The following is a 19,958-nucleotide window of genomic DNA, read 5'->3' as shown; positions in this document are numbered from 1 at the left end:
CTGTTCCCCACCCAACATACTCAACACCTTCACCCATCCCTATGCCACTTTCATTCTTAACCTTTTGCCAGAGGGATCCTATCCCGTCGGAAGGCCCAAGTGCAAGACCTGCAGCAGACTAAATAACCTTGTCTGCCTTCAGTTGAAAAATGTTGGGGGACAATGGGGCTGAAGCAGTCAGAATCACAAGAAGGCCGGTGTCCTCGTCGTCAACAACAACAACAACAACAACAACACAGTTCTGAGCAATGTCGACAGCAGTAGGCCTTACCGTATCCCATCAGTGGCCAGGGCATCTGTGAAAGCAGCTGTGTCATATACCAGCCATGCTGCAATTTCTGCAAAGAATTTATGTGGGCATGACCACCAACTAGCTGTTCGCCAGAATGAATGGCCATCGCTATATCTTGTGTCCAAGAACCAAGTTGACCACCAGTGACACAACATGCATCTGAGCACAACAGGCTCAATTTTTTATGGCTACTTCACAACCTGGGCTACGAGGATGCTCCATTCCACTACCAGCTTTTATCAACTATGCAGATGGGATTAATCTTTGCAGTACAGCCTTCGCTCTCGTAACTATCTCGGCCTGATTCTCTCCTCCCCTCGTATGATGATGATGATGATGATGATGATGATGATGATGATGATCCATACTGCGAGGAGCATAGGGGACAATGCGGGAAACCCGCACCGCTGACTAGGCAAGGTCCTAGTGGAGGTTGTTTGCCATTGCCTTCCTCCGACCGGGATGATGATGATGAAGACGACACAACACCACCCAGTCATCCCGAGGCAGGGAAAAATTTCTGACCCTGCCAGGAACTGAACTCGGGACCCAGTGCGCGGGAAGTGAGGACACTACCGCAAGACCACGAGCTGCAGATGCTCATATCATACGAGACTGTTTCATGGAGCTATTGGCTCTCCCTGTTGTGTTGGGAGGTACGACAGAGATACTTGTCGGTGTTGCATTACTGTTGTCCCAGTATGACCTAGTTAGGATACTTCAATTATGTTTTTATCCGCATCTCCGGTGCAGGTTCCTTCTGTGTCATATTATGAGTCAGTTGCATATTGTATTGTATGATCTCACCGGGGGGGGGGGGGGGGGGGGGAAGCTGAGCATTTGCATGTGTGGCTTGTATGTAATAACAAAGAATCTTGTACTTGCCAAATTCTGAGCTGGAAAATATATTAGCAGTAGGTTCTCCATTGCTTTGTTGTGGTAGGTGTCAGTTTGCTGTTGATTAAAATGAAGTTTTCATTGTGTAATAAAAATAAGTTACAGAAGACGACGTCATCCTGACCTTGACTTTTATTGGGTGAGGTTCCAACCATTCTGAGTACACCTTCTGTAATAGTGGGTCTCTAAAACACAAGGTTTGTTTGTTATATTGTCATACGTGAATCAACTGGTGTAGTTTGCTCAACTTCATATAACATGTGACAAAAGTTTAAAAATATGTTTACTAACAGTTGTTTGTCCCTTTATTCACTGTTCCAGCATATAACAAAGTATAAAAATAGATGAATGTGGGTTGCTGACAGTAATCCTAAGTATTGTCAGTTATTAAATTAACTAATTTTTGTTGTTTTTGAGACAGATCTGAGTGCATCCTTGCATGCTGCTGTTAGTTTTACTATATTTTTGAATGTAAAATGCCAGAATTGTTTTATATCACTTATTAATTCATTGACATTGCTTGTATGGAACCTAATAATATTGAAACTTAATATTTTCTTGTAACACTTTCGCATGTTTATTTAATTTAGTGTATCTTATTGTATTGGTATTGTCTTTGTGTAGCATTAAGAGATAATTTAACTTGAATGTTTTGTTTTTGAAGCTTTATTAAAAAAACTGCACATTTCCTTTGATCAGGTGTCAGAGACAACCCAACCTGTGGAAGGCACAAGCACATTCACAGTTGGACAAAAGCCCCATGAACAACATAAAAGCCAGGACCAGGGTCAAGCAAAATTGAAGGCTCATCAGGCAGCTGTCGAGCAGAAAGGGGCGGAGGAAAAACCAATTGCAGCAAAACATGAGAAACGTGAGGCACTACATTCTCAGGAACAGCCTGCATTCAAGAGTAAAGGTCGCACCCATTCCACTGAACAGTCTGCAGTGAAGAACAATGGTTTTCCATCAGGACCTGGTGAAACTGGTCAGGGCCAGAAAGCTGAAGATGTCACTACATCCAAAGTCTCACCATCAAAAAAGCAAAAAGTTAGTGTAGGGACCACTAAGGATGGCCCTTCTGAAGCTACCCTACCAAAGAAGCAGAAAGATGATGCAGGCCCAACCTTAAAACATGAACCTTTGCCCACAAAGCCTTCCAAACCTACTGTTTCAGGAGGGAAGAATTTCAAAGATAAAGATGTACTGTCTGATGGAGTACATTCACCCCCCAAGGCATCTCGGATTGGTGACAAAATAGAGCATTCTTCAAAACTTGAGAAATCTGGCACAGTGCATAAAGTTACTAAACAATCATCTCCAACAAAACTAGATTCAAATGACAGAGTTTCTGTTTCAAAGTCTCCTCATGAAGGAGGAAAAAAGCCACTGGAAAGTAAAGACAACCAGCGCTCAAAATCAGTGCATAGTGCATCAGCTTCTGGTGTCAAAAACAGCAACTTTGATGCAAAAGATGCCCAAACTATTACTGATGACTCTGTGAAACTACCTGATTTGAAAACAGATGCACATGGTAAATTAGCAGCTGCAGGAAAGTCAGAATCTTTTGGTAAAGCTAAAGCAGCTAGTAATAGTAAAGAAAAAGAAAGTGTACAAGTTGAGTCAACTATAAAGGAAAGTGGCAGTTCGAATTCCCAGATCAAGCAAGTGAAAGTTAGCCATAGCACTGGCGAAAAGAAATTGATGGAGAAGAGAACAGAAAATTTGCATGAAAATGGCCATCCTTCCAATCGAGAAAAGGAAAATGAGCAATTTACATCAAAATTAGATCACCATACTGAAACATCAAATCATGTTGTTGCTAAAGATTCTAATGCAGCTAAAGTGCATGAGGATTCTAGGGAGTCAAATGTGAATGTGGAGAAGCAGAAAGCTAGTTCCTCAGCCACTGGGAAAACATCTGGAGATGGGAATAGTGAAGTACGTGTGACAGTTTCCACTGTGAAAGCTAAGAAAGCAAGTGCTGACTATACAAAAAACAGGACACCAGAAAAGAATGGTGACGTAAATGCTGCAAGGAAAAGAAGCGGCAACGATTATACACCACCTGAGGGCAACGCATACCCTTCTAAACTCACAGACACAAAAGTGTCACCTGCAGTGCCAGAGTCAACATTAGAGCACTCAGTAAGAGATGAAGGTGATAGTCCCAAGAATCAGGAATTTAAACCCAATGTTCAAAGTGCTTCTAGTCGCAAAACCATTAGAGACAAGGAAGTAAGATCCACCTCAACAAGTGAGAATCGACCAGATTATATAGAAAATAGTGGTAATAAACCAGTGAATTCAAACACTAAAAAGCCTTCACATGGTCAGAAAGTTGCTCCAAAGCAAGTAGAAAATGAAGTTACACAGCCAGAAAGTGAAAGGGCTTCTAAGAAAAAAGTGGTTCCATCTCAGCGTGATTCAGATATGGTAAAGTAATAGTGTGTGCAAAACACACACACACACACACACACACACACACACAGATACTTTTGTAACTATTATATAGTATTTGGTGATACATTGGAAGGCTGTGAAGTATTTCTACTTTTTTATATGGAAAAATGGTTGTGGATCTCTGAAGGTGTTATTTTTTATATACATGTATTGAGACTGGTCTCATTTGAGACTTAACATGTTTAGCATGTAACAAGTTGTGCAATAAATTTTGAACTTACTCCTGACATGCCCATAATAATGTTGTTAACTTTCTAACCAGAGGCAAAAAAAATTACATTTGATTTGCTGACCTTGATCATTTCATTGCAGTATGCTAGGCAGAAAAATTTCTCCACCAATGCATGTGCATGAATATGGTATTTTGATACACTTTGCATCAGAAAAATTAAATTTTGTTACTATGCTTTCCCCCATTTTGATTAGTGGGTAAGAGGTTAACAGAAAGTCGTTTGTGATATTAAATTTATCATTTTTGTGCTTTTATCTTGAAATTAAATTTTAATTGATTGGCCTAAGAGACACGAAGTTGTAGACAGAGGTGAAAAAGTTGTTTCGGATCTCTTCTATATTAACTGTGATTATGCGTTTTCATACAACTAACAGTTGTCTGTATAGTACAATGCATTACAAGCACTGCACTTCTGAACAATTGCAGAACTGTGTAATTTTTCTCACCATCTTTGTTAGAATTAGAGGTGAGCCAGCTCCTAGAGATAAATTTATCCTCCTTCCCATCTCCTCTCCTCCTCCTTTCTTTTAAATCTATACATCTAACTATTCTGCAACCAGTATATGGTGCGTGGCAGAGGGTGCTATACCACTGCTTGTCATTCTCTTCCCTGTTCCTCTCTTCAATTGTTAAAGGGGAAAAACAGCTGTCTACATTTTGCCATAGAAGCTCTGATTTCTCTTCTCTTTGCAGCATCATGCTGCAGTATGTAGCAAATGCTAGTTCTTTAAAATTTTTCAATATGCTTTGCGAAAAGAACATTTTCTTCTCTTCAGGGACTCATATTCATTTCCGTAATAGTCCCATGTTCATCAAATCTGATGGTAACAAATTTAGCAGCACAGCTCTGAATTACTTCAATGTCTTCCTTTTGTGTTACCTTTTTGGGGATCACAAACAGTTAAGCAGTACTTAAGAGTAGGTTGCACAAGTGTTGTGTATGTGGTCTGCTTTATAGATAAGCCACACTTCCCTAGAATTCTCCCAATAAACAAACGTCAGCTACCTGCCTTGCCTACAATCACTCTAATATTCTCGTTCTATTTTTTACTGCTTTGCAATGTCAAGCCTAGACATTTAATCAACGTGACACTGAGCGGCTCACCACTATTGCTGTGTTAGTATTTTACAGGATTGTTTTATCTGTTTGTAAGCATTAACAGCCAAGCAAGTTGCGCACTTGCAGAACACAAGCAATTGGACTGGCTGATGAGTTGCCTACAATACCTGCGCTTGTCCATGAGTGAACTGAAATGCACATCAGAGTGCCTGTGTGTGATGGTGTAGTATTGTAACGGCTTGGTCTGTTACGCAGACTGTTACGCAGAATGGCTGCCTAGTGTAGTGGTTAAAATACATTCCTGACATGCAAAAGGTTGTATGTTCAAATTCCATTAGGTGCTTCCAATTTTTTTATTTATAATCTTTTGTAGCGTCATTTTCTTCATTGTAGTGACAGTGCTTTTTATCATTCTTTTTTCATTTTTAATGTTTGTCCATATGATTTTAAGTACTTTTATGTATTAACTTCTTCACTTTTATGATTTAACTTCTTCACTTTTATGATTTTACTTTTCATCCATTTTATAGCATTCATTATTTGTTTCTCATTTTCCCTCAATTTCATTTTATTTAAAACTCTTTTCTTTCATTAAAGTCTTCATCTGCATTATTTTGGCCATAGTGCGCCAAAAGTTTATGTTTTAAATGTTATACTAACAATTACCATCCAAAAAAATTACATCTTGCAATGGAAAATACATTTTTGACATCATTCCAGAGCCAATGTAAACTTATTATTTCATATTTTGTTTTTTAATCAAACAATTGAAAATCGATGAAAGGATAGATTGCTGTTCGCCATATAGAATAGATGTTGAATCACAGTCAGTCACAACAGAAAGGCTCGAGTAAGCACAACTCGAGCCTTTTTGTTGTGACTGACTGTGATTTCCCCTTGAACCATGGACCTTGCCGTTGGTGGGGAGGCTTGCGTGCCTCGGCGATACAGACGGCCATACCGTAGGTGCAACCACAATGGAGGGGTATCTGTTGAGAGGCCAGACAAACACGTGGTTCCTGAAGAGGGGCAGCAGCCTTTTCAGTTGTTGCAGGGGCAACAGTCTGGATGATTGACTGATCTGGCCTTGTAACATGAACCAAAACGGCCTTGCTGTGCTGGTACTGCGAACGGCTGAAAGCAAGGGGAAACTACAGCCGTAATTTTTCCCGAGGAAATGCAGCCTTACTGTATGATTAAATGATAATGGCGTCCTATTGGGTAAAATATTCCGGAGGTAAAATAGTCCCCCATTCGGATCTCCGGGCGGGGACTACTCAACAGGATGTCGTTATCAGGAGAAAGAAAACTGGCGTTCTACAGATCGGAGCGTGGAATGTCAGATCCCTTAATCGGGCAGGTAGGTTAGAAAATTTAAAAAGGGAAATGGATAGGTTAAAGTTAGATATAGTGGGAATTAGTGAAGTTCGGTGGCAGGAGGAACAAGACTTTTGGTCAGGTGATTACAGGGTTATAAATACAAAATCAAATAGGGGTAATGCAGGAGTAGGTTTAATAATGAATAAGAAAATAGGAGTGCGCGTTAGCTACTACAAACAGCATAGTGAACGCATTATTGTGGCCAAGGTAGACACAAAGCCCATGCCTACTACAGTAGTACAAGTTTATATGCCAACTAGCTCTGCAGATGATGAAGAAATAGATGAAATGTATGATGAGATAAAAGAAATTATTCATGTAGTGAAGGGAGATGAAAATTTAATAGTCATTGGTGACTGGAATTCGTCAGTAGGAAAAGGGAGAGAAGGAAACGTAGTAGGTGAATATGGATTGGGGGTAAGAAATGAAAGAGGAAGCCGCCTTGTAGAATTTTGCACAGAGCATGACTTAATCATAGCTAACACTTGGTTCAAGAATCATAAAAGAAGTTGTATACCTGGAAGAATCCTGGAGATACTAAGAGGTATCAGATAGATTGTATAATGGTAAGACAGAGATTTAGGAACCAGGTTTTAAATTGTAAGACATTTCCAGGGGCAGATGTGGATTCTGACCACAATCTATGGGTTATGAACTGCAGATTGAAACTGAAGAAACTGCAAAAAGGTGGGACTTTAAGGAGATGAGACCCGGATAAACTGAAAGAACGAGAGGTTGTAGAGAGTTTCAGGGAGAGCATAAGGGAACAATTGACAGGAATGGGGGAAAGAAATACAATAGAAGAAGAATGGGTAGCTCTGAGGGATGAAGTAGTGAAGGCAGCAGAGGATCAAGTAGGTAAAAAGACGAGGGCTAATAGAAATCCTTGGGTAACAGAAGAAATATTGAATTTAATTGATGAAAGGAGAAAATATAAAAAAGCAGTAAATAAAGCAGGCAAAAAGGAAGAGCAGTTGAACGGAAAGGACGGTGTCTTGAAAGGAGGGCATAAGATGAACATCAACAAAAGCAAAACAAGGATAATGGAATATAGTCAAATTAAGTCGGGTGATGCTGAGGGAATTAGATTAGGAAATGAGACACTTAGAGTAGTAAAGGAGTTTTGCTATTTAGTGAGTAAAATAACCGATGATGGTCGAAGTAGAGAGGATATAAAATGTAGACTGGCAATGGCAAGGAAATCGTTTCTGAAGAAGAGAAATTTGTTAACGTCGAGTATAGATTTAAGTGTCAGGAAGTCGTTTCTGAAAGTATTTGTATGGAGTGTAGCCATGTATGGAAGTGAAACATGGACGATAACTAGTTTGGACAAGAAGAGAATAGAAGCTTTCGAAATGTGGTGCTACAGAAGAATGCTGAAGATAAGGTGGGTAGATCACGTAACTAATGAGGAGGTATTGAATAGGATTGGGGAGAAGAGAAGTTTGAGGCACAACTTGACTAGAAGAAGGGATCGGTTGGTAGGACATGTTTTGAGGCATCAAGGGATCACAAATTTAGCATTGGAGGGCAGCGTGGAGGGTAAAAATCGTAGAGTGAGACAAAGAGATGAATACACTAAGCAGATTCAGAAGGATGTAGGTTGCAGTAGGTACTGGGAGATGAAGAAGCTTGCACAGGATAGAGTAGCATGGAGAGCTGCATCAAACCAGTCTCAGGACTGAAGACCACAACAACATATATATATATATATATATATATATATATATATATATATATATATATATATATATATATATGTGTGTGTGTGTGTGTGTGTGTGTGTGTGTGTGTGTGTTTCCTGCATTAGAGGACCTTTTGGCCGAAAGCTCACGTGTGGCAGTAGTTTTGGGCATGTCTGCTACTCAACCTCCTCCCCCCCCCCCCTTTTTTTTTAACTGATAAAGAGAATGTCTAATATTTAAATATTATCACAGGTAAATGAAAATTATTAAAATCGTGTCCACAAAGGTTCCAAATGAAGACAGAGTTACAGGAAAAAATAGAAAGCAAATAAGTTATGATGATGAAAATGATGCAGAAAAGTATTAGAAACAATAACAGTAATAATTAAAAAAAAACCTACATCCAAACCAATTAATGGAATAAAAATAATGGTCAAAATCATTTTGATAGAAATTTAAAAATAAAAAAATTCAGAGTACCTGATAAGATTCAATCCCACAACCCTCTGCATGTGAGGAATATATCTTAACCACTATGCTATGCCACCACCCTGCATCTCACTAATATTTTTAAAGTTTTAGAGAAGCATGTGATTTTTAATTATTCACAAATGAGGTCCCATTCTGATGAACGGTTGCAGGGTGTGATCCTTGAACTTTATATAGCACATCTCAATGGATGTGACCAGTTTCCATCCAGCCTCTCCCATCCTCCTGAGTTTTGTCTTCTTTTTAATCAAGTGCTAACAAAAGGCTAGATCTTCATACAGTTGTTTGCACATGAGCCTGAACCGGCATTTGTGAGATAAAAACTATGAGCTTTCTTCCCCGACCAGTACCCCTGGGATTTAAGTTGCTTTTGCGTGGTTTACATCCAGTATTGCTAATGCTGTAGATCATAATCTTTTACACCCTAAGAGTCAGACAACTAGCTTACATTCGTTTTGTAAGTTATTACTTACTTACTAACTTGAATTTACTCTATTCTCTAAGTTCTTTCAATTTTGTCAATAATTTGCTACCACAATTCGCCTCTCTAATCATATTTTTATATTTTTTAGAGTAAGTGATCACTTAACTTCAGCTGGTATGTTGAGCAGTACCAACAGTATTAAAGTTAATGTGAGTAGGCTTATTGTGGAGTGAGAAAAGTTTTATGTAATCAGTGAATTGCAACACAGATAAATTTAGGCCCCTCCTCTCCCCCCATATGTCCCCCATCCTCACAGCAAATAGGTCCCCATCAACTGGATTGAGTGCCCTACCTCTTCTTTCCACTTATTCCTCTTTCCTCCCTTAGTAAACAGCTATCAGCAGTGCTTGGAATATCAACTCCTGAAGGTAAGTAATGACTATTTGTGCTATTTCCTTGTAATGGTAGATTTTTAAAGTCAAATTTCCTTTGGAATTCAGAATTAAAGAGGGAATCAGAGGAGGATATTCCATATTGCCAAAATAATTCTCAGCCACCGACAAAGAAGTTCACATGCCCCTTATTAACTGTGGAAACCAAAGGGGAAAATGTGTGTTAAGAGAATGTACCTGAATAATCCGCTTTGTGGAATACATTGTACTATCTACCTCAAGTTTAGATATGTTTCCTTAATGGGTAGAACAGCCGAATCCCTCAAATTTGAAAATCTAATGGGAAATAAATTAGAATAAGACAAAAATAACTTATAGCAGATACAGTGAAAAGAAAATAGTGCAGATTAACATTGAAGTCGTAGAACCAGTTGACATTTTTTTATTTAAGCCTCTGAATGTGATTACTAGAAGAATGTGTTTACAGAAGAAGAATAGTGGCCCGTAGTATTTCTCGTAAACTAAATATTTTCAAAAGTAAGCTTCCAGTGTGTTGGAAACAGTGTTGTGTATTACCTGCTTTGACTTAACACAGTGCGGTAGTGATAGATGGACTTGGTGTTAGAACCATTAAAAAATTAGAGTCTCTCTGGTGAGTTGCATGATGGACATTACTAGGACAGACAGGCAAAAAAAATGGATTAGATAATGAACTGTAGTGGAAGACGTAGTTAAGAGTGTAATGAAAATTAAATGGAAATGGATGTTGTATGAAGTTTTATTTTTGTTGCAGCTTTATAGTATTGACTCTTGACACTAACGCTACTTAATAACTTCATTACATAATCTCTGGATGCAGCTGACTGAAATAAGCACAAAGTCTTCTTAAGGCAGGGTTGTCATAGACTTTAATAATGTCTAAGAAGCCAAATCAAAACCACTGAGAGACAAAACCCAGTGTAAAGTTAATTACTGTTAAAGAGAATTCTAACATGTACAAAGTCCACTTGTGTTACCTGTTTGCCACAAAGGGAACAGCACATAGTCTAATGGTCCCACATGGTCAAGTTTCTTTAGTACTATTCGTTAGAGGCAATGCCCATAAAAAGGTGGAACTGCACAAAAATTGCCAGTAATGCCATCTGAATGGTTCCAGTGCCATCCTGGTTGGAAAATTCTTCTAGATGCCTTTCCTTTTTAATGGGGTACATCCGTCCCCACTTCAAAGTCAGAGAAGCATAAGCCTTCTTAGACTTCTTTCGCTAGGAAGGGGTTCCTTCGGTCACTCCCTTCCCAGGTTTCTGCTAGTGAGAAAAATGACACCTGCCAGTGGCTGAAGAGCCCAAAAGCAGCTCATCCTCAGTCTCAGAGACTGAGCCAGTGAAGTCCTCCCAGCCAAGGAAACCCAAGGAGCAGGGAGATAAATCCAGAAAGAAAACCCCTAAGACCAATGAAATTGTGGTGGCACCCACACCACCGCTACCTACAACCTCTGTATCTGAGGATGGGGTGGAGATTCCGGCATCCGCTGAGCACCTATATCTCGCCAGACCTTCAGATGCAATGGATATAGACTGCTCAGGCAATAAGTCAGTGGCAGCAGGTGACTCTGAGGTGTAAACTACCTCATTGAATGTTCCATGCCTTCCCAGTCTCACGATGATGTCATCCTCCAGTGGAATTGCGGCGGTTTCTTCCACTGCCTGGCTGAGCTACAGCAACTGTTAAGCTTTACACCTGCTATCTGTGTTACCCTCCAGGAAACCTGATTCCTGGCAATGTGGACCCCTGCCCTCCGTGGCTATAAGGAATATTAAAGGAACCGTAGCGACTATAATAGACTGTCAGGTAGAGTTTGTGTTTATGTCCTAAACTCAGTCTGTAGTGACACTGTGCTCCTTCAAAGCCCCCTTGAAGCAGTGGCTTTCAGAATGACGATGACACAGGAAATAACGTCTGCAATGTATATCTTCCTCCAAATGGTGCAGTACACATGAATGTATTAGCTGCACTGATTGATCAACTAGCCGGCCGGTGTGGCCGAGCGGTTCTAGGCACTTCAGTCCGGAACTGTGCGACCGCTGCGGTTGCAGGTTCGAATCCTGCCTCGGGCATGGATGTGTGTGATGTCCTTAGGTTAGTTAGGTTTAAGTAGTTCTAAGTTCTAGGGGACTGATGACCTCAGATGTTAAGTCCCATAGTGCTCAGAGCCATTTGAACCATTTTTGATTGATCAACTTCCTAAACCTTTCCTACTTTGGGGAGATTTTAATGCCCATAACTCCTTGTGGGTTGGCACTGTGCTTACTGGCCGAAGCAGAGATGTCGAAACTTTACTGTCTCAGTTCGACCTCTGCCGCTTAACTACTGGGGCCACCACACATTTCAGTGTGGCTCATGGTAGTTACTCGGCCATTGATTTATCAATTTGCAGCCCAGAACTTCTCCCATCTATCCACTGGAGAGCACATGACAACCTGTGTGGTAGTGACCACTTCCCCATCTTCCTGTCACTGCCCCGGCGTCAGGCCCATGGACGCCTACCCAGATGGGCTTTAAACAAAGCAAACTGGGAAACTTTCACCTCTGCTGTCACTGTTGAATCTCCCTCCCCACACGGTAACATCGATGTGGTGGTTGAGCAGGTGACTACAACAATTGTTTCTGTGGCAGAAAACACGATCCCTCGCTCTTTAGGGTGCCTGAGGCTTAAGGCAGTCCTTTGGTGGTCGCCAGAAGTCACTGAAGCAATTAAGGAGCGTTGGCGAGCTCTGCAGCGGCATGAGCGGCACCCTACCCTGGAGCACCTCATAGCCTTTAAACGGCTCCATGCCCGCATTCGCCAACTTATCAAATGACGGAAGCAGGAGTGCTGGGAGAAATACATCTCGACCATTGGGTGCCATATGTCACCTTCCCAAGTCTGTGCAAAGATCAAACGTCTCTTTCAGGCACCAGACCCCAACAGGTGTTCCTGGTGTTACCATAAATGGCATGTTATCTACTGACGCAAACGTGATTGCCGAGCACTTTGCTCAAGCCTCTGCGTCGGAGAATTACCCCCCAGCTTTTCACACTCTCAAACGGCAGCTAGAAAGGAAAATCCTCTCATTCACTACACGCCTCAGTGAATCCTATAACGCCTCATTTACAGCGTGGAAGCTCCTCAGTGCGCTTGCACATTGCCCCGACTCAGCTCCTGGGCCTGATGGGATCCACAGTCAGATGATTAACCATCTCTCATCTGACTACCAGTGGCATCTCTTCGTCATCTTCAACCAGATCTGGTGCGATGGTGTCTTTCCATCCCAATGGCAGGAGAGCACCATCATTCCGGTGCTCATATCTGGTAAAAACCCACTTGATATGGATAGCTATCAGCCCACGAGCCTCGCCAACATTCTTTGTAAGCTGCTGTAATGTATGGTATGCCGGCGGTTGGGTTGGGTCGGGTCCTGGAGTCAGGTGGCCTAATGGCTCCATGTCAGGGCGGCTTCCGCCAGGGTCGCTCTACCACTGATAATCTTGTGTCGCTAGAGTCTGCCATCCGAACAGCCTTTTCCAGATGCCAACACCTGGGTGCCGTCTTTTTGTATCTACAAAGAGCATATGACATGACCTGGCGGCATCATATCCTTGCCACTTTGTATGAGTGGGGTCTCCGGGGGCTGCTTTTGATTTTTATCCAGAACTTCCTGTCGCTCTGTACTTTCCATGTCCAAGTTGATGCCTCCAACAGTTCCATCCATATCCAGGAGAATGGAGGCCCACAGGGCTCTGTATTGAGTGTGTCTCTATTTTTAGTGGCTATTAACGGTCTAGCAGCAGCTGTCTGGCCCTCCGTCTCACCTTCTGTGTATGCATATGACTTCTGCATTTCGTACTGCTACTCCAGTACTGGTGTTGCTGAGCATCGACTACGGGGAGCCATCCATAAGGTGCAGTCATGGGCTCTAGCTCACGGCTTTCAGTTTTCAGCCACAAATTCGTGTGTCATGCACTTCTGACAGTGTCGTACCGATCATACAGACCCAGAACTTTACCTTAATGACAATTCACTCACTGTAGTGGAGATTGATTCTTAGGACTGGTTTTCGATGCTCGATTGACTTGGCTTCCTCATCTTCGTCAGCTTAAGCACAAGTGGTGGCAGCACCTCAATGCTCTCTGTTGCCTGAACAACACCAATTGGGGTGCAGTTTGCTCTACACTGCTGCGACTCTACAAAGCCCGTGTCCATTCCCGAATTGACTATGGGAGTGTTGTTTATGGTTCAGCAGCACCCTTAGCATTGGCATTTACTCAACCCTGTGCACCACTGCGGGGTTTGACTAGCGACAGGAGCTTTTAGGATGAGTCCGGTGACCAGCATACTGGTGCCCAACTACTCGCCAGTTATGTAGCTTACATTCGTAGTTCTCCTGAGCATCTGAATTACCGTCTCGTTTTCCTGCCCACGGCAGTCCATCTCCCGCATCGGTGGCCCAGGCCGGGGCTAACTATTGCGGTTCGCGTGCGGTCCCTTCTCTCCGAACTGGAGTCCTTCCCTTCACCACCTCTACTTGCGGTCCGTTCACGTACGCTGCAGCTTTGTCTGGACCTTTCACGTGACCCTAAGGCCTCTGTTAACCCTGCGGCTCTCCGCTGTCACTTCCACTCAATTCTTGAAGTGTTCCGGGGCTCTGAAGTGGTTTAACATTGACAGGTTGATGGTTGTGTTGGCTTTGCCTACGTTCACGGCGGCCATATTGATCATCATTCCTTACCCGATTTCTGCAGTTTATTCACTGCAGAGTTGGTGGCCATTTCTCATGCACTTCAGTATCTCCGTTCATGCCCTGGGAAGTCTTTTCTTTTATGTACTGACTCCTTGAGCAGCCAGAAAACTATCGACCAGTACTACCCTCATCATCCTTTGGTAGCGTCCACCCAGGAGTCCATCTTTGCCCTGGAATGGTCCAGTCGTCCAGTGGTGTGCGTCTGGACCCCTGGTCACATCGGAATCCCAGGAAATGAACTTGCTGACAGGCTGGCCAAACAGGCTACACGGAAACTGCTTCTGGAGATGGGCATACCTGCAACTGACCTGTGTTGGTTATTACGCAACAAGGTTTTACAGCTTTTGGGAGACGGAATGGCAAAATCTCAGTACGCACAACAAACTGCGAGCCATTAAGGGGACCACTAATGTGTGGAAATCCTTGACGAGGGTCTCTCGCAGGGACTCCTTGGTTCTCTGCTGGCTCCGCATTGGCCATGCCTTAGCAACCCACGGCTACCTCCTGTGCCGCGAAGAGTCACCTCAGTGTCGGTGTGGCGCCTGGTTGCCAGTGGCCATATTCTTCTGCTCTGTCGTTCTTTGGCTGCCCTGTGACTTCATCTTTGGTTGCCGGTCTTGTTATCATGGTTTTACGTTTCATCCATGAGGGTGGGTTTTATCATTCAATCTGAGTTTTAGCGCATGTCCTTTGTCAGTCTGTGTCCTCCACCCTAGTGCTTTCTGGTTGGAGGTTTTAATGTGTTGCTGAGTGGCTGGCGTTTCCTTTTTATTTTCATGGTCGGCCAGCCACTGTAATCTGCTTTCTTGTTTTACTCTCTCCTGTTTCTAGCATCTCTCTGTTGCTTTCTTGTCCTCTTTTGTTTCTTTTAGTGTTCTTTGCCATTTCTTCGTTCTTGTGGTTTTTTCTTTCTTTTGATTTTGTGTTATATGTCTCGTCTGTTATATTCTCACACTTGTGGCATTGTTTTATTAGGAACAAGGGACCGATGACCTCGTAGTTTGATCTCTTTCCCCCTCTTTTAAACCAACCAACCTTTTTAAGGGCCTGGATGATGGTTGGGACAGTGATGACATGTGGAAGGGGGGGGGGGGGGGGGGGGTGAAGGACTGATGTTGGTATTGTCTCGATAGGCTTAAGGGCAATGGGTGGCATTTGTTTTGATGGTGTGCTGGCCTAGTCCAGTGATGGTGACAGATGTGGTGCAGCACTTGTGTCCATTTCCTGTGTTGGAGGGGGAGAGGATTCCTTTGGTAGATCCACCTCTGTGGATTGCTCTTCTGTCTGGAATGACGGAGCGAATTTTGTTGGAGTTTATGTCACTAGTGGTGGCTACGGGGTATCTTGGGTAGGCATCTTGGGGTGATCAGAGCTGGGAGAGTAGTTGGTGGAACATACGGGGGAGCACTGCTGATGGTGTGACAATTTGAGTAGCAGTTTAACTGACAACTCATATACGGAGGCCTGTATGGTATTATTGGTATTGCTTCATCCCCAGAATTGTATGTATTATACTCTTCAAGCATATTGTGGAATTTGGAATCTCTACTTTCAGCTCATTGTTACTGAAGACATTGCTGCATCCTCTTTCCACCACCTCCACATGTTTTCTGTCTCACGATGGAGGACTTGCTTAGTGTGTTTGGTTTATACTGGCTGTGTCATTGATGATTTATTAAACCCAAATCTTCTGTCCTTTGCCTGGATACAAGCACAGTTCAATACATGCATGAAATGGAGACATAAACATTGAAGCCAGTTTGAGAATATTTTTTCCGACAACCGACTTATCATTTGATGCTTCACCCCCACCCCCTTTCCCTTTTCCCCTCATACACTTTCACACACATCAATTTCCTACAGTAATTGTGTGGTACACACTGAATACAAATCTTGCAGTTAGACACCCCCAAGCAGTTGCCTGTTTGGTGTGTAAAATGGTGGCTTATGTCTCTTGGTCCATTAAACAGACTCTGATAATTATGTTGGGCAGAAAAGTTCCTTGCAGTTGCATTCTTGCATAAAATATTATTGGTGTTCTTGACACATCAGATTAGAATAAAATTTGTTGTAATGGCTACAGTTACCATTGCAGACACTGACACAAGCTGTGGCAGCATGACAACAGTCAGTTGTTCGTAAGAAAGACTGTCTAGGTTATCATTGAAAGATCGTTTGAATTTCTATTCTAGTTTTACATGGCAGGAATACTGAAAATATTTGATATAATAATGGCTTGTTCAAAAATGCAAAGGAAATGGAGAGGAGTTTCCATGGACGGGGGACAGTGAAAAATATTTCAGATGTCCTCACTTTTTCCAGTTTGGGAAAAGACGTGGATGGCATGTAGAAAGTAACACTTGCTACGTTTATTATATTACTAAGCTAAGTGAAAATAATAAATGGAATTGAAATATCACAAAATGTATGTAAAAGATCTTGTTAATTGAGGTATACAGGAATATATGTGAGAAGTTAGTTTGTGCTGCAAAATACCAGAAAAATTTTGTTAATTGTGGTGTATATGAATTCCACCTTAGTCAACTTAAGCCAAACTATAACAGCTACTCTGTTTCCTGCAGTATTTAGAAGCAGTTCAAAAACTATTGAGGTAGGTAAACATAAAATTGTGTGTGTGTGTGTGTGTGTGTGTGTGTGTGTGTGTGTGTGTGTGTGTACCATTAGCTGTAGCAAGCAATGAAATGTTTAAAACAAAAACCTATGTGAAGAAGAGGCAGTTAGTGAGAGAAGCAGAGAAAGCAGTTGTGTTATGGATAGAAATAATTTCCCGTATTTTCAACCAAAGTTAAATGAAGATTGGAAAAAAAATTCAATTATGACCAATATCAAAATAATGTCGTAGATCTGACCCAGTAATTTGTGTTACATTGGCCATAGTTTGATGATCTAAATTGAATACAGAAGTGTGTGACCCTGTATGTATTAAGACAGGTACAGAACTAAGTGTACAGAAGCTGATTAGTACATGTACGTATTTGTTGACATAGAGTGCCAGAGTACATCTTGTAGTTAGGTGAATACAGTCGGGTGCAATGTCTGTTGTTACTTGCTTAGAGGAGAAACATGATTTCTAAGGAATTTTGACTCTTTTCTACATTCCAAAAATGTAATTATTTTTATTGAGAGTATTTACACAACTGTAAATGGTGTAGTCCTCATAGGGACATTGATTTGTGTTCTGGGCTGGTTATTAGGTGGTTTGTCTGTAGTTATCATGAAAACTATTGTTCTTCCACAAGACAAAGAAGTATCTGTCTCCAGTGTTTACCTTATTTTTGTTGACACCCATAAGAAAATGCAGAGACGTGAACAAAGTTTCTGCTTGATGTAAATCAGTGGCAGCTAACTTAAATGTGGATAAACACAATATAATGTCCCTAACAAATAGGAATAATGTGATAGTGTTTGATTACAATTTTACTGATGTAGATTTGGAAAACGTCACATATTTTAAATATATCATGAAATGATTTTAAAAGGTCAAATATTTATTAGTGAAGGGAAATTGAAAACAAAAATTAGAAGCATTCTGCAAAGTGCATTGCTAACATAACAGACAGCATGCTAGTACATCTGGTTCTAGAACATTTCTTTAATGTTTGTGGAGCCTTTACCAAGTAAGTATGACAGCAGACATCAAACTTATTCAGAATTGCACTGCTTAAATCTTTAATTTAGTTGTATAACTCATGTGGAAGTGTAACAGGTTTCTCAGTGAACTGAAATGGAAATATCTGGAAGAAATGGAAATTTAAGTATTTATTATTTTGTCTGCTACCATCATCTTGTAAATTGTGTAGGGATCATGAGAATAAGATATGAGAGATTAGAGTACATGCAGAGGCATAAAGACTGACTTTTCCCCCTCGCTCATTGCAAGAATGGAGTTCAATAGCATACCCATTTCAAGACACTGTGCAGTGTGTGCCAAGTTTGTATGCAGATGTAAGTGTAGTACAATTCTGATCAGTTTACTTGTGATGGTACACTTAAACCCAGTGAAATAAGTCAAAATTTAATTGTTACTGATGACTCAGTTTTGCATCTTGGAAGTAATAGTCTATGAAGAAGAGGATTTATCTGAAAAGCAACTGTAAAAATGGATTACTGTAAACTACAAATTGAAACATTGCTCAGTCAGCATCAACAACAGTAGAGATCCAAAACCATTCTTTGTTCTTTCTGGACATGTACAAAAATTGTGCAAACAGTTGACCTCATTTATGGAGTATCTGCAAAGCTGTTACGATCAGTCATTTCAGAATACATAATAGTGCTGTAGCTTGGGGCCAGGTAGTGTGATGAAATGAGATGCTTTGTTTTTTCAATAACTTTCTTCACATAGCAATCATAAAAAACTGTGAATGTGAGCTTAGTAGGTACATGCACCTTCCTAGACTTCCAAAAAGGCATTAGATGCAGTACCATTCTATTTTGTCAAGTAAGATGCAGTGGCACCCAGTATAATCCAAAATTTGTAAATGACTTAAAAAATCCATACCTATTTATAGTGAGTGCTTACCGTAAACCTATGTAATATTGAGTGCATCCCAAGAAGGCGTTATACAACTGCTTATTTTCTCAACCTGTATGTGTGACTTAAGTGTTAAAAGATACAAAATAATGTTAAACAGGAGAAACGAATCCCATAACTCCAATGATGATATGGGCAAATCTCTTACTTGTCAAAACAGTCAGGTATATGGGGTTATCTTATAAAGTGAAATGAGCCTTTGGACTCGGATATAGCAAAAATGAATTGGGAGATTTAGATCTTTTCTGAGGATTACGGGGAACTCCAGCACATCTGCGAAGATGATCAGGTAGAAGACTCATCAGCACCATTCCTTCTTGCTGACTGAGTGAGCAATCAGCATCAGAAAAGGTCAGAAGTATTCACAGATGTGGTGCTGATGTTAAAACTGATTTAATCATTACAAAAGTACAGTGGAAGTGCTCAGGGGTCTTAGACGAGAGTATCTTTAAGTTTGCTGTAACAATATGCTGTTCTGTAAATTTAGAGAATCAATATTCATGCAAAGTACGAATAACTTTTAATATTGCATTTTGTGTAAGGGACATTAGAGTGCTATAAGAGGCACTAAGCACTTAGAGATGTCCAAGTAGCTATGTTTAACTTCATATGTTAACACAACATGGGTATGTAGTCATGATATGAAGTACGCTCTGCTGTGTACAAAGGCTTTTGTACTAGATGTAGATAAATAGTTTTTAATATCGGTTACACCCACAGTCCACTATTTTGATTCAGCACCAAGTAGTGATGAGAAGTGATAGTGGAGTTATTGAGATGCCCAGGAAATTCTGAATGCTTTCCTCAAAAAAAGATACCTACATACTATAGAGAAAGTAAGATCTCTTTTTACATAACAGTTATGCAGCACAAAGACAGCTGGCCCATTGCTCAGTGTCACTATAGGCTAAGTCAAAAAATGAGGTTTTGACTCTTATTAATAGCGAGTGATATATGTACAAGATTTTAGGTCTGCAGCGCAATAAAGTGCATAAGAAAAAAATTGTATAATTTAGTTCGAGACTGATCATGCGAATGGTGTAAATAGGTAAGTTCTGAGAGGATTATAGGCTGCCTGCATTTCAATGTCGTCATTCACCGAGGCAAAAATCTGACATTTAGTTCTTGTTTACCACCTTACATTTATCTGATGCAAGAGAAGTCTGGAATGGCGCACACTCTTATCTTGTGAGAACATGAAAATATGTGGAAGAAATGGCACTGATTAGGTATCTAGCAGAAAGGCTTTCACCAGGCTAGGAGACATGTGTCAATTATTTTTATTGAGTTCAGTATTTTTAGCCTATATTGATG

General features: G+C 41.0%; 1 protein-coding gene across 9 annotated transcripts in view; it reads left to right on the top strand.

The window, feature by feature from the left end:
* Positions 1 to 19,958, top strand: part of LOC124605898 (uncharacterized protein DDB_G0283697-like) — a 222,010-nt gene that overhangs the window by 92,742 nt on the left and 109,310 nt on the right. For 8 of the 9 annotated variants that reach the window (XM_047137856.1, XM_047137895.1, XM_047137909.1 and 5 more), the window contains one exon: positions 1,889 to 3,622. In XM_047137856.1, the coding sequence (XP_046993812.1) occupies positions 1,889 to 3,622 (1,734 nt within the window). The remainder of the gene's footprint in view (positions 1 to 1,888; positions 3,623 to 19,958) is intronic. The other variant, XM_047137881.1, reaches the window with a different exon arrangement.

This window comes from Schistocerca americana, chromosome 1, assembly GCF_021461395.2.
Source record: "Schistocerca americana isolate TAMUIC-IGC-003095 chromosome 1, iqSchAmer2.1, whole genome shotgun sequence".
In the NCBI taxonomy this organism is placed as follows: domain Eukaryota; kingdom Metazoa; phylum Arthropoda; class Insecta; order Orthoptera; family Acrididae; genus Schistocerca; species Schistocerca americana.
This window is presented reverse-complemented; position numbering and strand designations above follow the sequence as displayed.